This window comes from Alligator mississippiensis, chromosome 5 (genome assembly GCF_030867095.1).
Source record: "Alligator mississippiensis isolate rAllMis1 chromosome 5, rAllMis1, whole genome shotgun sequence".
In the NCBI taxonomy this organism is placed as follows: domain Eukaryota; kingdom Metazoa; phylum Chordata; order Crocodylia; family Alligatoridae; genus Alligator; species Alligator mississippiensis.
The window spans coordinates 208,627,640-208,646,497 of NC_081828.1; the positions used below are offsets into that span (position 1 = coordinate 208,627,640).

Sequence of the window (18,858 nt, forward strand, 5' to 3'; positions counted from 1 at the left end):
TCTGAACCAAAGTAAAAAACCCCATAGATAGCCCTTTAAACCATTTTCAAATAATTTGGCACCGTACATTTCATTATCCTGATGCCCATTTGGATGGCGTGGTTGGATGCTTCTCCCACAGTTTACTGGCATGGTGCTTCAGTAATGTGGCTTTGCTACTTCTGCTTTGGGAACTAATGCATCAGCATGGCACTGCCTTGTGCCATATAGATATACTCATCCCATCCCCTCTGTTCCAATCTCCAAGGTGTTATTCAATATAGAAACATTTACTTGTGACAGAGCACAACAACACTGAGAAGGTTTCCACACTGACTCATCAGAGATTAACACTTTTCAGTCAATCTGTGACTACTTACATAGCATGTCAAAATATACCATATATTTTACTATACTTTTCTAGGATAACTCTTCCCTAAGGGTGGTTTTGCTATTGGAACATTTTCCTTTGTATTTTTTGAGATCTGGCCACACTCCTTACAGCCTGATTTGATCAAAAACCAAGAGCTTGATCCAGTACCCACTAAAATCCCTGGGTTTCCTTGGCATCAAGGGATACTGGATCAAGGCTAAGGATTCTAGAAACAAGATACATTGCCATGATCCATAAAACTGAGACATAGAGCTGGTCAAAAAAGGGGGGAAAAGGAAACAGGAATAGATGTTTTCCCCCCTCCATATTTCATCCCCATTTAAAAATGTCCGCCTTTCATTGTAATTTCAAACTAGTCAACTATTTCCACAGAGTGTTTGGCAGCAGTATAACTAGGGCAGGGTGAGGGGGCGCACAAGCCCCGGGTGCCAATTGGGAGGGGAACCAGAATGGTGGCTCCTGGAGAGCCGACAACCCAGGTGCTGCAGCCAGGCAGGGGCACACAACCAGCCCCAGCGAGGCAGCATGCAGGTAGCCCTCCCTCTCCCCATCCCTGTCCCCAGCAAGGTAATATTTAAGGAGCCAGGCCTGGCAGCAGCAGTAGCTGCTCTCAGGTAAGACCCTCCCATGCTTGCCCCTGCTCCTCACTTACCCCTGCTCCTCCCTCTTCTATCCCTGCTCTCAGGTGCTTAGCACAACACCCCCACTTCCAACCACTCCCCCATCACTAGTTGTGCCTCTGGTGTTCAGTAGAGTACATCTGTCTAGAACTTGAAGCTAAGGCACATGTTGCTATCTCATTTCATGACTTCCTAGTAGCTGCTCTTCCTAACTCACCCTGAACATTGCCATACCAACAGCTGCATGGGTCTGGTCCTTTAAAGAGAACGTCATGGTGAAGAGGGTCTTCTACGGAGGGTCCCCCTCCATATACATCAACATTTGCCTCCATTTTAAAATGATCAAAGGATTTAAGATTTACTCTGTATGACACACACTGGGGGAAAGCAAGGGCTGGATAGAGGGGTGGGGGTTGAATTCAATTATTCCTGCTAAAATAATGTATATAGACATAGACAAAGGATACACAGAGAGGAGATACCCTGTTGTTTTGGGGTGCATTTTGCTCTTGAATAAGCACAACAACTTCTCCTGAAGTTAACTGAAAGTGTCTATCCAAGGCAGGATCTGGCCTTAAAATGTTTGCCTTATGAAACGTAGGTCAAAAATTGGCCACAGGAATGGATACCCCCCTAATAAATTCTGCTTTCAAACGTTTTGGCTTCCTACCTGTTCCATTTCTGTGAACGTGCTCTGCTCCTCATCTTCATCTTGATCTTCAATATCTGACTCCCCGACAGCAATAGGGACACAGATGGAAAGATCAGGGTTGGTCATAAAATCATCGTTGTCACTTGTCACTGGGCGCTTGTGCCCATTTCTGTTAGTCACATCATCCGTGTGGTTCTCTCTGTGATTTTCCACATCTTTACCAGGCTCTGCTGCAGTATGGCTATTCATACAGTTGTTGTGGGCACCTGTATTCTGGGCAGCAAGTTTCATCATGGCCTTCTTTTCTGCTGTTGTCTTAGGATGCCTGAGTACATTACAGCAGAAATTCCAGATTGTGCGTTTCACGTACTGGAGTCCCCTGTTGATCCGAGCAAAAGCAATTTGCAGATTGTTCAGCTCTCCATCTTCATCTGGTGCTGAAAGGTTGTCAGCGCTGAAAGAGCTCAGCAGCAATGCAAGGAACAGATTGAGCACCTGAAACGAACAGAAGTCAAAGGAAAATTAATGACACTACCAAACTGAAAGTTAACATTTAAAATCTATGCCACTCCACTGATATCCAGCAAATTACTTCTACATTACACAGGGGGTAAGGAAGAAGAGAACCAGATTTTTTTTTCCCAAACAAATCATTTTCAGGTGCGAGTTCTACAGCTTATCTTTATCCACACTAACTTGAAAAAAACAAAACTCAGACCTGGAATAAAAGGACAATATTTATTTGGAGCTGCTGAGCGTAAATGTTCTTATATATAACTATAGCGTTTACTCCACAATATTACTAGAAGCCTAGTTTGAAGCAGATAAATTCTAAGGCTAAATATGCCTTACAATTCCAGCCGCATGTTGCTTATCTGTAATAAAGGAATATAGAAAGAAAAGCTGGCTCGACTCTCTTGACTTCTATGGAAACCAAGTATTATTTATATTCCACAGCATATGTCGACATCACTGTGCACAATACATAAGGTGAATGGTAAATTTGAAAACACTTCCATCTATCTGCATTAGTTTTAAAGGTCTAGACTGAAATAAATTGACACTAGTTCACGTTTTAAGGATTTTGGATGTCAAGTAGGAAAAGCAAATATGCACTAGGATTGAATTCAGGATTCTCTCCTTTCACGTTTGGACCTGATCTAAACCCCACTGAAGTCACAGGCTTTGAAATAGGTCCCTTGTGAATACAAGTAAGTGCTTATAGCAACGTGCGATGGCCCTTGTGAATAGCTTAAGGAAGGACTGGAATTCTGAGGACTGTTTGGGATTTTTGGAAATATGAATTTCTCAGTTTCCTGCCCAAACATGCTAGAAATCTTTTTTCCAAAGGCGTAGATGACAGTACAAATTAGACAGTGATATCATATATGACATCTTCCCCTGGTTCCTTGTAAAATAATAGAAGACACAGTGAGAAGAAAAAATCCACTAGCATCTTCAGTCAAACCTGACCTCTTTTTAGTTTATGAACAAGTCACTGGATTCACTGAGAGCTTTTCCTGTGTAACAGGTGTGAAAGGGCATCAAGAGCTGGCCCCGACAGATTAGCCATCAAAAAACCACAGCGGTCCAATTTTACAAGATACCAATGTAAACATTTTCAGAAGCAGCCTCTGAGTCTGGGTGCTCCTGTCTTTGCATATCTGACTGAAACGTGGTGGATCTGATCCTCTGATGTGCAGAGTAGTCACACGTACCGCTGAAGTCAATGGGAGCGGGTGTAGTTAGCACCTCTCAGAAACAGACCCCAACCACCTCAAGTTTAGGCCACGTTTGGAAATTCGGAGCCACCTTCAAAACTGCGAGGCACAGATCATGAATTTCTGCTCCCTTTTCTGATGCTAAGTCTGGAACTGCTAACGGGGCCATTGAGCGCCTGTGTTATTTGCATATTTCAATCTGTCAGCAAAGTATCATTTAGGTGAGGGTGCATTTGGCCAACAAAGAAGGAGAGACAGATTCAACACCCTCACCCACGGGCAGGACGCATACAGTCCATGATTGGGAACCACTGAATCTGAATGGGTCTAATTGCTTTTACTGACTAGAAAAAAACCCATCCCCAAGTTTGAATAGGAAAGAACCAGGAAAACCCTCATTGGAAAACCCCCATCCCCAGTTTGAAAAGGAAAGAGCCAGACTGAGGCACCCAAAGACACATGCGAATATCCAGGCTGGGTAGGAGACTGGAGACTCCGCTGTGTTCCTGTAATTTAAGACCTCTCTAATTTGGCTTACGGAGAAGCCAAATGAGACTAAATAGGCATGTGGCTATTTGCTGCTCTCAGCTCCTTTATTTTTCCCTCTAATGCTTTGTTTCACCTGATAAATAAAAATACTTTGTTTTACAGAGGCAGTTGGTCACTCATCACTACTCGCAGGTTCCCAAAGGGAATGAGTACAGAGGTCTCAGCCTCATGCAGACCTGCAGGCCGCTAAGTGGTTGGTATCCACGGGGCATTATAGCCTCTACAGAGAATCCTGTTGGAAGGGTGAATTCAGTATCCTCAGGTACCTGACCCTAAGAATGGAAAAGTCAAGGGATTTCAGCCAAGACAGCCTAAGTCCATGACCTCAGAAAGAGCAGAACATGGGATCAGGTGGAGCTGGCCTACAGTCATCATAACACAGTTCATCCATAGCATCTGACAAAGTACTCTCTAAGTTGTAGGGCTGCATGAAGCTTCAGGTGTTGATTTGATTCGGAGGAGATTCGGCCCGATTTGGTGGCCAAATCTCCAAATCCGAATTGAATCAGGGGACCAATTAGAAAGTCCAAATCGATTTGAAGCTCTCCAAATCAATTTGAAAAGGATTTGGAGCACTTCAACGATTTGGGCAGTCCCCGCTTGCTGTTGCAGGGAGCTGGACCTCGACTCCATGCTGGTAAGTAGAGGGTGGGGGAGGGGAGGCTGGAGGAGTGGGGAGAGGACCATGGGGGGACCCCATCAGGCCCCATCCCCTGCCTGCTCCAGACCCCCATCCACTCTCCCACCCACCTCCCATGGCCGCCCCGCCTGGCCCCAGCTCCTAGTTGTTTAAAAAAAAAAGCCCCCACTTACCAGGTGCTGCTGGGGGGGTGGAGGGGGGAGTGAGGGCAATCCCCGCTGCTGCCCACTGCCCCATGCTGCACGGGGGGCTCCGCCACAAGCCCCCCAACCGCTCTCCCAGCCCTTGCCATGGCTGCCCTACCCGCCCCACCTCCCACCCCTTTCGATCACCGAATCGAATCACTGTCCCCTGAATCGGCTGAATCTGAACCCAAAGCCAATACTAGCTGCTTCACACAGGCCTACTAAGTTGCCACCGTGTCGTGCCTTCTGCCTGACTTCAAACTAACAAGGCTGACCAACTCTTTATAACCGGAAGTTACTGTGACTTTAAAGCTGAAATGCATTTATTCAAAATGCACTGTCTGCACAACTGCTGAATGAGATGCATGGTGAGCCTCTGAAGTTCTCAAGGATTTTTTTTGGTACAGCTGGTTTTCCATGGCCACTGCAATGCATTGGATCCGTGTGAAGAAAGCTTGTTCTTGTCCACAACCACATCTCAGGTCACACAGAAGCTACGTCCAGACCTCCTGAGTTCCAGATTTTACTTGCGTTCATTTTTTGTATTAACCTACAATTTATTAATCATTTTATTAGCCTACATTAAATGATTATGGAAGTGTGTTCATCTTGGCACGGACTTTATTGAACAACTATAGGACTCTCTTTCTCTCTCTCTGTCTTTTATTTTTTGATTATTCAATATGCATGCACTGGAAATTCTGCAAACTAGTGTGGCCTTAATCCCACTGGTAACACTTTATTTGAAGTGCCCTGTCATTATTAATTGATAAAGTAATGATTGTAATCACAATGATTAGAATAAATGCATTTGGCATTAATGCAGATGCCCCACATCCATTAAGAATTACATTAATCTTCCCTGAACCTGCATAAACATGTTTGAACTAGCTGACGGTACCCATGCTACACATTAAAGTGAAATTAAAGCTAATTGTCGGTAGCTGGTCAGGCGTTTGATTATGTAAACTCATGTTCAGTTCAGACTGTGAAACAGGCAGCTTGCATGGTTCCCATTTTTTGCCCTTGTAATCTCCTGTTAGGAAAGTGTCTTCTGTCTTTTTTCCTCATCTGGAGATATTCAAAAGGCTGTAGTTCACCAGATAATTAAAAACCAGGCCATGGGATATGCTGTCTATCAGCTGTCCACTAATGTGGACACTTACACACAGAACCAACAAATATAATAATGGGCTAGCTACCAGCAGAGTCATTAAGAAAAGCCAAGCTATTTATCACCATGGTGAGAAGATTCCCATAATATACATCTCAAAGATCTGCTGGGTGCATTCTCAGGATGAACTGGAATCCATATCAATTCTCCTCAAATTAAATTTAGGAGGCCTGCTTATACCCCTGTGCAGTCACTTCCACGTATGCACCCTGTGTATAAACCAGTCATTCTGATGAAGTATCCTTTTATACCGTAGCTCTGCATGCTTATAAATGGTGAAACAAGGCAAAGATTGCAGAAGCAGGCCTGCAGTAGATGGGATAATTTTGCAGAGGATCATGCTTTATCACTGACCCAGGACTTTTGCTCTCACTTGAAATACATTCAGTTGGCTGCTACCCTCCTTGTTATTGCTTTTCAGGGTCTTCTCCATAGCTGCATAGCTTTAAATGCACACCTGCCGTTGGCCTCATTCTTAACATGATCATTTATCACTGAATATCAAGTCAACATCATTTTCCTTTCTACAATACAGCTGACATTTTGCACAAAGAGCTATTTACAGTTCGGGATTTTAACAAAAACTCTCTCAAACATCACTCCCACTGTCCTTATGAACAGATTGCATCACAAGTTTATTGTTTGGTGTTTAAATCGAGCAAACTACAATATTAGCACTTTGTGTTTACTTCTATCACTTCCCCTCTCACTGTGTTCTCCACAAATATACACACTCAAAATCACGAACCATAACATTTATTGGAAAGGATTACTGTATTACAAATGATTACTAATATTATCTACTTTTCCATAATATTTTTCTCCTTGTGGCTTAAAACAAGACTTTCAGTCTAAGAAGCAGCAAGCCTAGGTCTACTGATCTCAGTTTTCAAAAACAACTCCTGATTTGGCATGCACAACCAAATAAAGAAGTCTGATTCCAAAAAAATACTGAGCAATCATCCTCTGACAATGAGCCCATTTTGAGGTGCCTCAAATTGAAAACCGCAAAATTGATATAGTCCCCCAAGTTCTTTTGGAAAATTCAGAATAATGGCCTTAAATACATATATGTGATGACTTTACATTTTAAATAATGTAATGCCTTTTTTACTTCAGTCTTCATGAAGAAGGTCAGCTACAGATGACAAGCACAGTTGGCAGCAAGGATGAGGAAAGAGGCAAACAGCCTAGAGTAGTGGAAGAACAGGTAAGGGATGATTTAACAAAGTGAGATGCTTTCAGCTTGGAAGGGCTGGATGTGATGCACCCTAAGGCACTGAAGGATACATCCTAGGGTACTAAAAGAATTGGCTGGTGTAATTCCAAAGCCATTAGTTATCCTCTTTGAGAACTCAGGTGAGGTCCTGGATGACTGGACAAGTGCAAATATAGTGCCCATCTACAAGAAAGGGAAAAAAAAGAGAATCTGAGGAATTACAGACCAGTCAGCCTTACCTTGATACCTAGAAAGACCATGCAGCAGGTCCCAAAGGAACCTATTTTGCAGCACATAGAGGAGAACAAGGTGAGCAGGAACAGTCAACATGGATCTACCAAGAGCGAATCCTGCCTAGCCAATTTAACTTGTTTTTAGGCTCTGTGGATGGGGAAGAGGAGTATATGAAACACACTTTGACTTTAGCAAGGATTTTAACACCGTCTCTCAGTGTGCTCATTAACAAGATACACTCATTAACAAGCTAAGGAAATATAACCTAAATGAAAGTACTGTATACGCAAAACTTGTTGGCACATCATGCTCAACAAGAAATCATTAATGGCTCAATGCGTAGGTGGGAAGAGGTACCAAGAGATATTCCCCAGGAGTCTATCCTGGGTCTGGCTTTCTTTAATGTCTATATTAAAAATCTGAGCAATGAGACTGAGTGCACATTTAGCAAGTTTGTGGGTGATACCTAGTTGGGTAGAGTTGCAGACATTCTGGAGGGTAGGGCAAGAATCCTGAATGAACTGGAGAAATGATCAAAAAATCAATCAGATAAAATTCAACAAGGACAAGTGCAAAGTCCTGCACATGGGGCAGAGTAAGTGCATGCATTAATATAGAATGGGGGATGACTGGCTAAGCTGCAGTCCTGCAGACAAGGACTGGGGAGTTACAGTCCACCATAAGCTGAATATGAACCAGCACTGTGCTATTGTTACAGAAGAACCCAACAGCATCTTGGGTTGTAATAACAGGGGAGTCGCTTGCAAATCAATGGAAGTGTTTCTTCCACTCTTATTCAGCAGTGGTAAGGCCTCAGCTCGAGTACTGTGTCCAGATTTGGGCCACATTTCAAGAAAGATGTTGGGAAGACTCCAGCACAGTGCAACAAAGTGATTTAGAGGCCTCCCGGGAAACAAAACATATGAGGAAAGGCTGAACGAACTAGCATTATTTAGTCTGAAGAAGAGAAGATTGATAGGAGATTTGATAAAGGCTTCAATTACCTGAAGGGCAATTATAGAGAGGATGGAGATGGACTTTTCTCTGTGGCCATAGGGGATAGGGCTAGAAGCAAAGAATTCAAACTGCAGCACAGGAAATTTGGGTTGGAGATTAGGAAGAACTTTCTGACTGTGAGGGTGATCAGGCATGGGAACAGAATCTGTCCCTTGAATTTTCGAGAGCAGGTTGGACACACACTTGTCTGGGCTGGTTTAGTCAGGGACAACCCTGCCTTAAGTAGGGGGCTGGGCTAGATGACCGCATGTAGTCTGTGGATCCTTTCAACCCTACTTTCCTATGATCCTATACCCATGCAACAATACCTTGCTCTGATACAGGACCTTTCAGCAGTAGCTCTTAAAGCCCTTTGCACGGGTGGCAAACATCATTATCTATTTCACACAGGGTGGAAGTGAGGCTCTGAGCAGAACCCTGCACCCAGCTGACCTCATTCAGTGGAGAAGGAGGGAGTCAAGCCCTGGCTTTAATTCTTGGCTACTTATTTCAGTCCTGACTCTTGGCTTGTCCTAACTCTGGCTTCGATTCTTGATTCTGGTTTGACTCTTGGCTTATCCTGATGCCGGCCTGATTCCTGGTTCTGGCTTTGGCTCTGAACCCTGGCTTGACTCCTGGCATATCTTGACTCCAGCTAACACTCCCATCAGTCCTGACACTAGATCCCTGCAGCAGACTACCTGCCTCCCTGCTTCTTGGGAACTTGGCCTGGACTTCACCTATGCTTCAGGTGACTAATTACTAAGCCAGAATGTGTGCACCCCACTCTCTAACAAGCACAAAGAGCTGAAGTAATGGATCCAAGGTCACCCAGCTGGCAAGTTGCAGGCTGGAAATGGAGACCAGGTCTCTCAAGTGTCAATCCAATCCTCCGTCCTCTACGCCACGCTGAAATAAATTAGTTCTGCATTTGTGAACACAGGAAATGACTACGCAAGTTAATTCCACTTAAATCTGTCATGGAGCACATTCTAAAATACTCAACGGTAACCTCTCTGCTGCTGTAGTGACTGCTGGTCTTGGCCTGAGCACATCTAAATCCTCTTCCTCTTATGCTCATTGCAGTATTGTATTTACTGTGACTGGGTAAAAAGAGAGGGATAGAAATCAAAGCTTCATTCACACTCCACTTTCATTTAAATCAATAATCCATAATGTCTGTGATCCTCTTGTGTTCCTGGGGTTTGAGCTGGGGGTTCAGTGCCCTCGACTGTCACCAGTATCAGTGGGGACTCACTGCCTTGTTAAGAAAGCGCACAGCCTCTCATCAAATGCAAACTGAAATCACACTATGAAGTCCATGGTCAATGCTACCTTTTACTGATGTAGTGAAGCAGCAGCTGTAAAATGATTGTATATCTGTCCAAGAGTGAGATAAATACTGAACTTAAGCAAATACACTGAGAGGATTGATCGTCTCTGTACTCCAAAACCAGGGTCCTCAGCTCATGAAAATTAGTGTTTGGTTCATTTCAAGGGAGCTGTGTTTTTTTTAGAAAGTCTGATCCTACCTATGTAATGTCCAATCTCTCTGAAACCCAGTATGCTTTGGCAGTGTAGCCTTCCCCCTAACATGAGAGAACTAATGTTTTCATCCTGCTCCCTTTCTAGGCAAGACATTTAAACAAAGCTCTACAGTGTGCGCGCGTGAGTGCGTGCATGCGTGTGTGTGTGCGTGTGTGTGTGTGTGTGTGTGGGGGGGGACAAAACCCCAAAACATCAGCCTAGACTCTCTTGCCTGACTTAGCCACATACTGCCCAGGAGTTGGATGTCGAGGCCAATGTTCTACACTTCCTTTAAAGTCTCTATATCTTGGGACAGAGTAAGTTAAAACAGCCTAAAAGTGCTCTAATTCACACTCAGCCGTGCAGTCCCATGGAAGCAATCTAGGAGCTGGAAAAGGGTCAAATTGCAGATGTGCCCTAGTCACAACTCCTGCAAGACAAGGGTGGGGGGCTGGGGAAGAGCTGCTGTGTGAGAGCTCATCCACAGACAGGTGGATTCTCCAAGATAGCTAGTTAACTAGTGTTAGGATCCAGAACGTATAGTGTAGTATAAGGTCAAGGTTAGAGGTCTGCCTGAGCCTAATGGTCCTTAGGGCTAGCATGGTTAAAAACACCAATGATGTGGTTGATATCATGTCCAGCTGCCTTTGACTCTCCACTGTGAACAACTGATACCCAGCCAGATCAGCAGGCAGCAGCCTTTAACGCAAGTCCAGAGTGTGGCTCACACTCATATCACAGTCGGGTACCTTTGCTGTTCTGCCACTACACCCAGCATGGTAAAGGTCTGGCATGACATTTAATTTTAATTTTATTCATAAGCAGAAAAAATATGGGGACAGATGTCACAACCTTTACTTAACTGCCTGAAGAAGCAGGAGGAAGTAAGGCTGCATGGTTGACCTTACTCAGACTGGCTCTTTTTAGGAGACTGGGATGATTCACCTGTGAACGAGTGCACGGGAAAGGGCAGATAAGGAGGAGGCCCAGCACCATTCTGGTTCTACTTACCAAACACCCAGAAGAGCTATTTAGGAGCAAAATGCTCCCTAAGTGCAACAAGACATCTGATCACTGAGAGCACAGGGGAAGGATTGTGACCGTCTCCATCACAATTTGGTTCCCTGGTTCCTGTACGATGCAGCTACACGGGCTTCTTACTCAGGTCAGAAAGTGAAACTATCTCTCACCATTAAATATCTGCACATCTAGCAAATTAAGAATGAATGATTCATCATCATCAATAATAATAATTTAATATCCATTGTTGTTCTTATTATTTACAGTAACGACGTCTAAGAAGCTATAAGCAGAAGCTGACCAGAGAGAAGCTGTCAGTGAACTGCAGAAATGTGAGACGTAAGTTGCAGACAGAGCCCTGCAGTACTAAGTCATGGAGCCCATCTCTGCCCAGGCAGGATTATTGCTTCTCCTGGAAGCAGGCTTTTTAGTCTTTTGTACATTTTCATCCAGGGGCAAAGTTTACAAAGAGAGATCACTTCTGCAAAAAGCAATTTACATGAACAGTTATTTTATATATTCTTTTCTATTATTTCAGCTGTTTGTGCTTGGATAAGAGGCTTATTCCTTCTCAGCCCAGTTCTCCTTTATCCTGTAGTGAAGCCATAATCCCAGGCTTGTGACATTTTTAGTCTCTTGCTGTTGAAATGATCGTGATATCACAAATGCCTACGGCACAAGCAAGCAGAAAGAATGCAGGGTAGAAAGGGGAAAGCCCTCATTCAAATGTCTCACCAGAAGGTGCAAAATAGAGCAAGGAAGCAAGTGTAAAGATGGTTGTGAATGTCCTAGCCAGCAGCCCTACCACCTCTCCAGATGAGTTTGAGAGGATGGGTTAGGACAGGTGGGAGACTTTCCTGACAGATGGGGTGCTGGTTGCAGCAAGTCACAAGGCTGTCTATGCTGCTTCCATACCAAGCCTAGGAGCTCTGCAAAGTAACGTGCCCTACCCAGTCATTTTTAGCCAGTGTGTGCTGAATCCCAGAAACTGGGCAATGTCACCACTTCCGAGTGGCTCTGAGCATGTGCTAATAAGTACAACTGAGACTGAGAGCAGTTCTGGACGTATACTCAGGACCACTCTAATGTGGCTGAGTTGTAGGACACAGAGCAAAGGGGCAAGGTATGCTTCTTGGCAACCTTGATGACCCAACACAGAGGAGGTACAGACTCGCCTCTGGTGGTGCTGGCAACCCAGAAGAAGTCTCTCTTCTTTACTGCCTTGGATAAAACTACCTCTGCACCATGTAGAGTGAGGTTCATAATCACCCTGCCTCCCATTTAAACAAGGAAGAGGTCCTAATCCTTGGGAATGCAGATTTCTCACCTTCATCGCTCTGCAGCATTTTTTAAAACAAGGCTGGGTAAGGGTATCATGTTCATACTGTATCATGCAGATTCAAAGTGGTTCATGACCATGCCCTGCAGGACTTTCTATACTGCGAGGTCTCAAGCATTTTATATGAACACTGTGTGCCATTCACCACCCGAGACGTGGATCAAGAGTTTTCAAAGCAACCAGTGGTCTGGGGAGCCTTGTTATGTGAGCATCAGATTTGGATGTATTATGAGAAAGTGGATGCTCCGCTCAGCATTTTTTGAAAAGAAGTCCCTTTAAAACTGTCACAAAATGGGCATCCATAAACTGAGGAGCCCACAAAATCCAAATGCACCCAAAGATGGGGAGGCAGTGAAATCTCTCACTGGAGGTTTTGAAAAACAGGTCAGACAATCAAGATGGGATATGTCTGGCTAAGTTAGTGATCTTGTAGAGACCAGTATCTGGGGCTTCAGAGAGGATCACAGACTGATGATGAGACAGTATCATACTGGTATGAAAAAAGGAATCAGACTGGAGAAATAAAAAGGAGTGGCATGTGCATCCCCCCACAATGCCCATAGCTGTTGAACAGCCAAGTCACCCCACTGTCCTGAGTAGAAAAAAGGTTATTAAAGGGGAAAAGACTGAGGTTCTTACCAAGTTATTATGCAGGCACCAATCCTTCAGGATATGGGCCATGGGATGACATGAGAGTGCAGAGAGTCAACTCCATGTGCACCACTTGAACTCCATTTAAACCCTGCAAGACAAGAAGGCCCTTTCCCACGCACTCCCCTGCAGGAGGCCAGAGCCGTCTATGTGCAGATTTGAGGCTCTCCTACTGGATTCACCTGCCTGCCCTTCCTGATCGCCAGTACAGACATACTGCCAGGACACTACTGGCCTGCTCACACAGTTACCTCTTTTTCACATATGGTGCAAGCAAGGGCCTCACAGAGTGTTGGCTTAAAAATGGTATTTAAAAGTTTGCTTTTTGGGAATTGGCTTACAGGTATGTGTACATGCATTAGAATGGTTCAGGATGGACAGCAGGGTTCAATTGATTTCGAAAAAGCCTGGGTCTCCCATACAGAGTTTCACACAGCCTTCAAAGCAGACAGGCTGTCTAACACGACAAGGCCAATGGATAAGCACAGCCTGAGAGCAAGGGGGCATGTACCACACTGTTTCATAACACGAGATAAGGGTGGCTCCAGCTAACAAGGCCCAAGAGCAGGGGGGCCTGAGTCCCAGTTTTGAGGGAACAGATCAAATTAGAAGGCGGCGCAGAAAGACCGAATTAGTATGTGTGCATGTGATGAACTACATGGACAGTATGATGAACACAGAGAGACCAGCCAGGGACAGCCCCAGACCAAGAGTCATCAGGAGTCATCAGGAGGCAAGGAGAATACAAAAGCAGAGACTTGAGAGTAACAAAGGGTCCCACTCGGGTCCCCATCTGCATCCCTCAGGATTGTCCCCGAGGCCACCGTGGACAGAGGGCACACCACCAGCCCGTCTCATCCACCCCACTGGTGGGGGGTGTGGGCCTTGGTAACCCACCTCCAAACTGCTGACATCTGACACCCAAGAGAGCCTCAGTGAAGGCTGCGTCCTGGCCAGATGTATTCTAACGTTGATGACAGCCCTAGGATTTGGTAGATATATAGAACTGCTTGCTTGTTTGTACTGTTTCTTTTCTGTTATCACTGTGTACCAATACATTTGCCTATTATCGAATGGCAAGGTCGTGGTCTGTCTGAGGATGTCACCAGCTTTCTCACTGAATCCTGCAGGGCAGTATGCCCACTGTAGCCCAGCTCCTAAACACTCCTTTCCTTTTCTTCTGGTTCATCCTTGGGTCCAGCCATGAATCTGTTCTGATCTGTTGTGAGATCAGGGCTTGGAGCACAAAGGGAAAGGCTGCAAGGAATAAATTTATTCATCTCTGCAAGACAGAGAGAATCAGCACAGGAGGACCGCTCTGGACTGATACAAACACAGCTCCCTACATTAATAAGGCCAAGAAGCTGGGGAAAACTATAGCATTATACTGCAATAATAATAATAATGATGCAATTCCATTGCAACCAAAGGAGCTACACCAGAGCAAAGCCAGTGTGAATAAGAGGAGAATCAGGCATCTCACCTGGAAAAAATAAATCAAAAGAGCCAGACATAATTACTAGGAATGTCTTTTTTATCAGTAGGAGAAATGCAATTTCTTTTAAAATGTTACCTTCTCAGACAGTGACATTGTTATAGTTTGGTACATGTCCTGTAATTAGTCTTTTTTTCCTGACAAGTTAGCAGAATGAAAAGGGCACTGAAGCAGTTCCACTAGGGTTATGGGTGGCTCTGTCTACCTTCAAAATCCCTGACTCAACCCCCACCTTCTGGGTTCAGTTTCTACCTTGGCCTTGCTGGAAGGACAATTTACTGTGAACTGTATGACAGGACTCTCCCAGTCTGGGATGTTATAAAATACATTTCCTCTGTAATTGTGCACAGAGGAAACCCACTGCTTTCAAACTGCAAATGGGCTCAGAGCTTTAAACCAAACACCCTGAAGAAGACAGCTGCTCCAATTGAGGGCAAACCCCTGCCTTCATCTAGAGGAAGAGCACAGGTGATATATTAGCAGTGCCAGGCACAAATGGAAAATGCGAAGCATCCTCTATTGGTGAGGGAGGAAGGAACAAAAGCTGTGCATTGATAGAGATTGTCTTGCTGCTTCTCTAACAGAACACTTTTCCTCTGCTGTCATGTGCTTGGCTGTTAGTAATACCTCTTAGTCAGCAGCCTATGTCCCTTTTGGGATTTGGTTTTCTAGCAGCTGCATTGGCTATTTCCACCCCCCTCCTCTCTGCCACTCTTCAGAGCCCCAGGGAGACATCCTTCCCTGCTGCTCATGTGAAGAAGAGAAGAGGCTCTGCATCTCCCTTCCAGTTCCACTGCACCAGCCAGGATAAAAGCAGGCTCTGACCAGCACGTGGTAGCACCATTCCTTAAATAACATCAAGAGGCCTGACCTTCACAGAGTGCTGAGCAAGTGTCTCAAGCTGGGCGCATACAAACAACAGCACTCAAGAGAATGTGTCACGGTGGAAAATTTGCACCGGAGGCTTGAGACCTCAGCTGCGCTCTGAAGCTCTTTCTGCCAGCATTTCCCTTCCCCCTGCTGCCCTTACCAAGAGAGGGCAGGCATTTGGGCAGGAGTCAAGGGCCTTTGTCATGTTCACAAGCACATTTCCTTTTCTGGTCCTTTTGAGACAGAATTCACACATTTATTGGCATCTGACAGGGCCCCGTCGTGAGCACTTCTGCTTTGGTCTCAAACTTGCGACCTCTGGGCTGTCAACTGCGCACCTTAGCAGTCCAGAGGTTGCAAGCACCTACCCACACCACCCCAGCCTCCTTGCAGGCACCTACCTACCCCAGGAAGGCTTCAGCTCCATTTGCACCGGGTGTTAGCATAGTCCAGGGGACTTCCCCTCTGTGCCTACCTCATGAGGAGGGAGCCAGGAGGTCCCAGTCCACATGCCTGGCAACAGCAAGGCAAAGACTTTCCAAAAATGATGTTTTCCTGCTCTATCCAATGGAAAGCCAAGGACAATCCACATATTCATCTATTGGTGGTGACTTAAGAGAAGTGAGCATTTTTCCAGGATGCCCATAATGCGCTGTTCTTGGACTCTTAGGAAATACCGATGACTGAGAAAGACATTGTGGCAATGAAGATGACTGAAAGGACTCGTATATTCATTGACTTTTATCCTTGATATCTGGGTGATGTTCTTTGGGGCAGAAATCATGAAACAGGTCTTTCTCTGTGTAAGGAAAGAAAGAGAATGGAGAAATGAAGAAGGAAGATGGTGGGAAGAGCCATCAGGTGAGAAGGGAAGCCCTATGTTCCTTCTTGTTGCTGGCCTGCTGAAGAAGACTAGCTATACAGAAGTGAGAGAGAGAAGCGACTCTGCCCTGTAATTCCTGCCTACCTTGTGGCATAAGGGGTTATAAATCGAACTCCTTAGGCACCATTCAGGATACCTGAATCCTGATTTTGGATGCATGGAGTCACCTCCATACACATACTGTGCACCTCTCTCTCCTTAACACATGCCCAGGGCTTGGTAGGGAATGGACAGACCCATGCCCTGTCCCACAACATACCAACCATCAAAGCTGAGCTGGAATAGGAGGGAAGGGGCATAGTTATTGGCTGCTGTTGAAGACTACTACTCCAAGGAACTAGGTGGAAGCAGAGTGGTTGTCCCTGAGGTGATGCAGCTACCTTTTATGTCACATCAGGACCCAAGCCAAACCCTAACCCAAACAAGACAAGACGTGGGATAACTCTTCAAGACATGGGGCTGGGGGTGGAGAAAGGGGAGATGTCTGGTGATAAGCATTCTTTAGTACAGACAGTCCTTGGACTTACGACACAACTGGTTCCTGAAAACCATGTCTTAAGTCAAAACGTTGTAACTCGGAACCAATTTTCTCATAAGAAACAATCTTATAAAAGGGGGATTGGTTCCTGAACCAAGACCTGATACCCTATTTTCACCAAAAATACCCCAGAATTTTGTACTTGATCAATTATAGATGAGTAATATAGCTACATTAATGTATTTATATTGTAAATAGCAATCATATTGATTTGGAAGGACTTCTTTGAGGTGACTTTGCTGGACTTTTTGGAGGGCTCTTGGTTGGACTTTTTGAAGGGTTCTTGGCTGGAGTCTTCTCAGAAGCCTTGGCTGCAAGTTTTTCTGGAGTCTTGCCTGCTTTCTTAAAGAAAGTGTCCAAGGAAGTTTGGATAGATGTTCTCCAGGGAGATGAGCGATACAGCGAACTTGTTTGCTGGCATGGCGTCGCATCGGATCAAGCGTTGTAAGTCGAAACGGACAGCATAAAGTTGAAACAGGGTGTCAATTTATAAATGTTGTAAGTGCGAAACATTGTAACTCGAAATGTCGTAGGTCGAGGACTGCCTCTACATTCTTCCAGGAAGACCTACCAATCTTCTTGGAAGAATCAGATTTAGAAGATTATTTTGGAGGAGAACGAAGGAAGTGCGGAGGATGGAAAGGAGGAGGAAGCTTCAACCAGACTAGGCAGAAGGAAGGCAAGATGTGAGGAAGGAAGGTGGGGGGAGAAAAGAGATATCTTCTCTTATGAGGACAATGAACCAGCTGGAGAGCAGGAGGAACAGAGGTAAGTTCCTTGGAAAATCAAGTCCCCCCCACCAGAAAAATTTGACCAAAACAGTCATTTTCATTGGGATTTTGCAACTTTTTAATGAAATATTTCAGTCAAAAACCCATGACTTTTAGTCTCCGGGCATTTAAATATCAAAATGTTCTGCAAGAAGCCGACACCTTCTGTGGAAAAAAAAAATCGTTGAATTGAAAACTTCATTTGTCGTTAGAATACAGACTGGGTGGAAATCTTTCAACTAAAACTAATTGAGAACAAAGATGGGCCAGGGACTGGAGAACGGGGAGCTTGCAGAGGACATGGTACAAGGCCAGAAGCCAAAGCCAGGTTCAGAAGGGAAGATGTGGTCAGAGCTAAGGGTAAAGGGGACTATAATTGAGACACTGAGGCAGACTGAGTGAGGGAAAGCTAAGACTCAGGAAAGTAGATCACAGTATCGAGGAGAAACCCTGGTCAAAAAGCAGACAGACATTTCAGCTACAAAGATAGCAATGAAAGGGTGGCTTCTGGGGATACAAAAGGAAAAGAAGTCACCACAAGGCTCTGGTTGGGGATGGCAAAAATGAAAGAAGAGTAAAAAATTACACTGAAGTCCCAAGGCTGAGAAACACAACGAGTTCTCAGTGGTGATAAGGCACCAGATCCATGCAGAGGGATAAAAATTAAAAACGACACTGGGCCTGCGTCTTGGGGTAAATCCTGCAGGACAGATCAACCTCTGGTGGCGACTAGTGAAGCAATGCAAGCCTACAATAGTGGACAATCTGGACCACTGCCTTCCCTAAAGATAGGTCTGGTTTTAATAGATGTCACTGAAGAGAACTGGGCCCAGGGAAGTTTACTTCCAAAGAAAATCTGAAGTTTGAGATAACAGTATGATAATAAAGGTGAGATCCAGACCTGGGCAGGAAGAGGAGAGGAGGTCAGCGGCTGAGAGGCAGCATTTCGGCTTATTGGCAGATGTCACATGGAGCTACAGAAGCAATATTCAGACATATTTCTTTAGGTATTTCAATTCCAACCCAAAACTGCTGTATAGTTCCCTGGTGAGCAACAGACCATTTTTGCGAGTGGGGGAAATACAAATATTTTCAGCAGCTTGCACTCTACTTGGAAAATATACTGTTTGGCTTCCTATGACATGCTATATACCACCAAGAAAAGTTATGCCCATCAGATAGATTGATAAGCTATTTTACATGGCTCTTTCAACAAGATACTGCCATAAGAAACAGTTAGAAATTGATTGTTCATTAGCCAGTATTAGAGATGGAACCATTCTTTTTTTAAATTTTTTAAATGAAAAAATGTAACCCATCCAGAAGTAATCAATAATGCATTAACCATATGTACTACATGATATATTTTAATATGAAAGTGCTCTTCTTTTCACAACTCATG

At 44.6% G+C, this 18,858-nt stretch overlaps 1 protein-coding gene across 1 annotated transcript in view; it reads right to left on the reverse strand.

Annotated features, from left to right (window-relative positions):
- LOC102565252 (sodium channel protein type 5 subunit alpha) overlaps positions 1-18,858 on the reverse strand; it is a 309,008-nt gene that overhangs the window by 90,964 nt on the left and 199,186 nt on the right. Inside the window, exon 17 of the mRNA XM_059729221.1 lies at positions 1,664-2,140. Coding sequence (XP_059585204.1) covers positions 1,664-2,140 — 477 coding nt within the window. The remainder of the gene's footprint in view (positions 1-1,663; positions 2,141-18,858) is intronic.